We start from the raw sequence: 4844 nt of genomic DNA, 5'->3' as shown, positions 1-4844 counted from the left end.
TGCCCTGAGGTTTCTCCACAGGGTTAAGCCATTAATTGGTAGTGAAAGAGTGCATCACAACCAGTTCTTCTTCCTATCTCCATGCATGATTTTTCCATGGAGCCCAAGAACCAAAAGTGATGTGTCCTCGCAACTGGTCCCTGAAGAACTGGTTGTGATGGGCTGGGAGTGATGCTCAATGTAAACAAGCCAATGATCCATAAATTAAAACCGTTCAGCAACTCTGAAGACGACAGTACAATACTTAAAACACAACACAGCGAATGCTGCCAACGAACTTCGAAAAACACAGATAAGCACAGGTTCTAAGTTTGATCCAACCCGACCTAAAACCTTCAAATAGGGAATGCAAAGTAATTAAACAAGCTAAGTTACTCCGACCACTCCAGTCTAGAGGGGCTGAAGCTGAGCAGATCCATGAGCAGCGATGCAACTTGAGACGTTGTTGAGGCACCGACGGCGACGCCGGCCTAGCTGGAGAGCATCACCACGATCTCTGACACCGCCAGCTTGTATATGTCCTCCGCTGACGGGTTCTCGCCGCTAGCTCCATTCACCTGTTTTGTAAGAATGCACAAATGTTAGTGGGCTTGCTTAAATTTTTTTCCTGACACGAACGATATCAGCGCTACGGAAATGACACAGAAGAGTAAATTATCCTACTTTTGTAATTAATGGCTTGCTATTAGGTTTTACAAATATATACAAAAGTAAATATTTGGTGCTTAAATTCTTTCTGTAGACAGACAGTGCACGATGTCTAAAGAGTGGTACTCACTTGTGATTAGGTTTGGCCCTTTGGGTATATGCATCTTTGGTAAACCATGCTACTCTATATGCATGTAACTGCTAGGGAAAAATATATATCTTGTGGGAACCCATATTTGGTGGAAAACATGGAATTGCAATATGAAACATGATATCCATGTAGAAAGTAGTCCTGACTACTGAGTGGCCATTCAATTAGTGCATTACACTAACGAAATCAGTAATGAGAGAAAGTAAACCTCTAAATGAAATAGTAAAGTCTGTTAATAGGTGCAATCGAGGGATATGAATATGTGAAAATTTGGGTTGTATTTATTTGCTTCTGTAAGAGTTTATGTTTGGTTCTTCGTCTTTAGGAGACAAAAAACATCATTAGCAACAAATATACTATAAAGAATCGAACTAGATTTGTACAAAAATAAATTACTTGAACCCTCTACTCTGACTTTCTGGTCTTTTAATTTAAATCCTACAGGCAAAGTTTGCACAGTGAAACTTCTAAATACATCTTCCTCATATACCATCGACCAAACATTCATCCACCTGAAGTATAGGATCCAATAGCAGTTTGTTACATCCACTACATACTACCCAACAGATCAGCTCTAAAAGGACATTTTCCAGAAAAATACACACTGTAACGAATTAAACCCCTAACAGATCAGTTAGCCACATTTCTGAGAGCATGTTTCCCCTAAACATACACACAGCAGTAAATAATAGAAACCTCTAACGTAGGAGTATTTTCTTGCTGTTACAAAAACCATACAACCTCAACCGATGCAAACCATTGGAGAAATGACATCTTTGGTTAAAAGGATGAGACAATAGGACAGATTAACTATATCTGTTGATTATTATTTTAGCTAGTTTGATTGGTATTAGGCTCACCTTCCCATTAAAGTGTGACAAAGTAGTAGATATCTATGATTCTACTTTGTTACCGTTACCAAGAACAGCATGTGACCTAAACTTGAGCAAGCCGTTTGCAAACCGATCTTTTTGGTCAAAATGTTAAGACAGAATAACGGTATTTGTCGATTAGTTTACCTAGATTTAATTTGATCCATATTTGGATCACCTTTTCCTATTAAAGTGCGACAAAGTAGAGATGTAACGTACTATTTCCTTACGGTTACTAGAACTATGTAGCCTCAACTCAACACGTGTAAATCAATTGAAAACTGACATCCTTTTGTCAACACGTGTCGATTGGTTTAGCTAGTTTCAGTCCGGTTACTTTCTAGACCCTATTTTGTCGGATTTAGATTCGACCGCCTCTACTTCTAATTCATTGGTAAAGAGGTCCTTTTTCAAATTCAAATAGTGGAAAACAGGTGTTCTTTTTTTTTTCTAGATCATACTAGCAGTCCTAACACCAAGTGAAATACATCATATTGGGAATTAGATCCAATCCCTCCATATCAGGATGGAAAACAAAAGTGATTCTAGTGGTCACGAAGTGGTGGGCCGGCGTTGAATTCCTGCATACCCAAATAAGATCACCTACAAAAATACTGCTGATTTGCTATAACATGATGCCTACCAGAGTTCACCAGCTGCTGCAAGTACGTCTACAACCCAACCCCGAACAATGAAACCCAACATCGAACGAATAGGCTACTTACACGGGTATTGATGGTGAGGAGGCTCTCGGCGGTGTCGGCCACAACCTGCATCGAGGTCACGTCGATCTTGTACTTGCTCAGGACTGACAGCACCAATGTCAGCATATGGGGTTGCCTTGGCGCGCAGATGTTGATCACAGCCTCGTCGTTCGTCAGCACACTCAGCACGACGTTCGGTGCCGACCACGTCTGGAACTCAAGAGGCCCTGCGGCCGCCGCCGCCGATGCAGCAGGTTTCTGCTGAGGCAGGGGGTCCCAGCCATCCGACAAGGCCGCCATCCCGTGCGCGGTGCGCGGCATCGACATGGAGGACGCCGCGGCTTGCCGTACGAGCACTTGCTCCTGCTTCTTCTTCTCCAGCTGGGCCTTGGTCTGCTCTAGGGACTTGATGAAGTTGATGGTCTCGTCCACTAGGGTTACCTGGTCAACCTGATAGAACAACAGATCATGTCACAATAACCCACGCCAGCAATAGATCTTCTCCCAGACAAGCAAGCGAGCCCTGCATCTACATGCTCCAAGCCCTAGCCAACGCATATGAGCCTCGGACTATAGATCGCTGCCATATGAGTGACAGAGTGAGAGCCTCACCTTCTTGGGGACGTGGGGCATGAGATCTAGCAGGGAGTTGAACATTCCCTTCATCTTCCTACGGCGCTCTCGCTCGATGATGATGTTCACCTTGAGGTTGCCATCGTCAGCTGCCATGGAGCTCTCACCCTTGGCGAGGCCATTTCCAGCGTTCTTACCTCCGGATCTGCCGGCGTTTGCCTCGCCGCCGCTGGGCGAGCCATGTTCTCCACCTTGGATGGCATTCGGGATGACTTCCTTCCCCTTGCCGGCATCCATGGTCACCGGGCTACCAATCTTGGATCCACCGTTGTTGTTCTCAGCAGGACCCACGAAGTTCACAGCCGTCGGTGGCACAAAGCTGCGCTCGTTGGAGGAGCTGGTGTCCTGGTGACCATGGGGGCCGTCTTGAGCCATGGCAAAGGTTGGAGGATTTTGGATGAGGAGGGGGTGGCCAAATGTGATTTTGGGAGAGGAACACAGTACTGTGCGCCTTAATTTATAAGGATGGCAAAATTACCACATGTTGTTTTCTGATTTTTTAATCTCTTTCACTGTTCAGAGATACTTGCAAAACAGACAAATCACATCGCTAAAGGATGTGTAACGTCTCTGGACTCCGGGCCGATCGATTAGCTGTTTCACAGTAACTTGACAAATTTCGTTGTGTCACAACTCAGAACGGCCAGTTGATTTGATTTACACAGCAAGAAAAATATGCGGCCAGATGAAGGAGTGTTTTCTGCGTGACGATCTTAACTCCAGATGCTCACTCAGTCTTTGATGGATCACCAATTATTGCTGCCTCACAATGCTATTATATTTTTAATTGCTCACATTTACTACTCTACTCAATCATTACTTGCCAAAGATATATGCAAAAAGATACGGATCTAGTGTAACAAGTTAGGAGGGGCTCATCTTCCTTCTCTTCTTTCTTTCTTTCTTCTTTTCTTCTTCCTCTCCTTTATCCATGGCTAAAACATTAGGAGGGGCTTAAGGGTAGGCTTCATTGTATCTGGAGCTGTATGAGGGGCTTGAGCCCCGGCTGACACACCACTAGATCCGCCGCTGGTGACTCGTTTCTCATCCATTTTCTTTGAACATCCCATCACTCAAGAATGTATCGATTGAGCTATTTTTTCCTGATGTAGTTTCCAAATTTTTTCCCTGAAGTTCGTTTAACTCTCATTTCGACTGATCAGTAAAACATTCGCGTTGGCGTGTCAGCATTTCCATTTGGTAGAATTTACCCATAACAAAAGGATATATACACCCTAAATTTTACTAACTGGCTGCCAAAAACCGGTGCAAGAATCCAATGCAAGCAAAACCACGTCCTCATTGTTCACTACAAAACAAAAAGGAAGAAAAAAAGTAGCCCACTCCACAGAAGCAAAGTGATGTTGCTTGTGTATAACTGCATGGATACAAATTCTGTTCTTACTTTACGGTGAGCAAGCAACATTTCACACATGGCGCCCGGCTGTTTCTCGTCGCTATCTCACCAAACACCTGGCAGGTCTTAGCAGGCCACGCAAGCAAAGGCGATGCACTTTTCCTCATTAGTGCCAAATACAATGCATTTGGCCCCGAGCGTAACAAAAGAAGTTACCTTTCATATGACGGTGTTTGTGTTTTCGTTTAAGTTCTAGCGTCTTCGAAATTCATGCTTATAGCCTAAGAGCTAGTATATTGCTACACCTCAGCAGTCTCATAGGTCGTCTCATGCAGACGTAGGATTTTTGCTGATATGGAGGAGAGAGGGTGAGGAGAGAGAAAAAATTCGTTGTTTCGCAAAACAACCGCTTCATATGCTAGATTTTAGGACTATGAGACGATTACTCTACCACTGTACGAGTTGTGGTTGCATTGCAA

At 43.9% G+C, this 4844-nt stretch overlaps 1 protein-coding gene across 1 annotated transcript; it reads right to left on the bottom strand.

Moving 5' to 3' along the window:
• Window positions 1-210: 210 nt before the first annotated feature.
• LOC101770192 (transcription factor bHLH95) lies at window positions 211-3383 on the bottom strand. Its single transcript, XM_004952644.3, has 3 exons — window positions 2988-3383; window positions 2397-2825; window positions 211-557 (listed from the first exon to the last, which is right to left on the bottom strand). The coding sequence occupies exons 1-3, from the start codon at window positions 3381-3383 to the stop codon at window positions 471-473; spliced, it is 912 nt and encodes a 303-aa protein (XP_004952701.2). The 3' UTR covers window positions 211-470.
• Between the last annotated feature and the right edge of the window lie 1461 nt (window positions 3384-4844).

The sequence above is a fragment of the Setaria italica genome, chromosome I (genome assembly GCF_000263155.2).
Source record: "Setaria italica strain Yugu1 chromosome I, Setaria_italica_v2.0, whole genome shotgun sequence".
NCBI lineage: Eukaryota > Viridiplantae > Streptophyta > Magnoliopsida > Poales > Poaceae > Setaria > Setaria italica.
Note: the sequence above shows the minus strand (reverse complement) of the source record. Positions and strands in the feature narration are given on the sequence as shown.

Bases quoted from the DNA above. Each gene is read 5' to 3' on its own strand.
- LOC101770192 (XM_004952644.3), bottom strand. From the start codon at position 3,383: ATGGCTCAAGACGGCCCCCATGGTCACCAGGACACCAGCTCCTCCAAC. The intron at 2,826-2,987 runs GTGAGGCTCTCA...TTGTTCTATCAG, and splicing joins TGCCCCACGTCCCCAAGAAG to GTTGACCAGGTAACCCTAGT. The intron at 558-2,396 runs GTAAGTAGCCTA...CTTACAAAACAG, and splicing joins TCCTCACCATCAATACCCGT to GTGAATGGAGCTAGCGGCGA.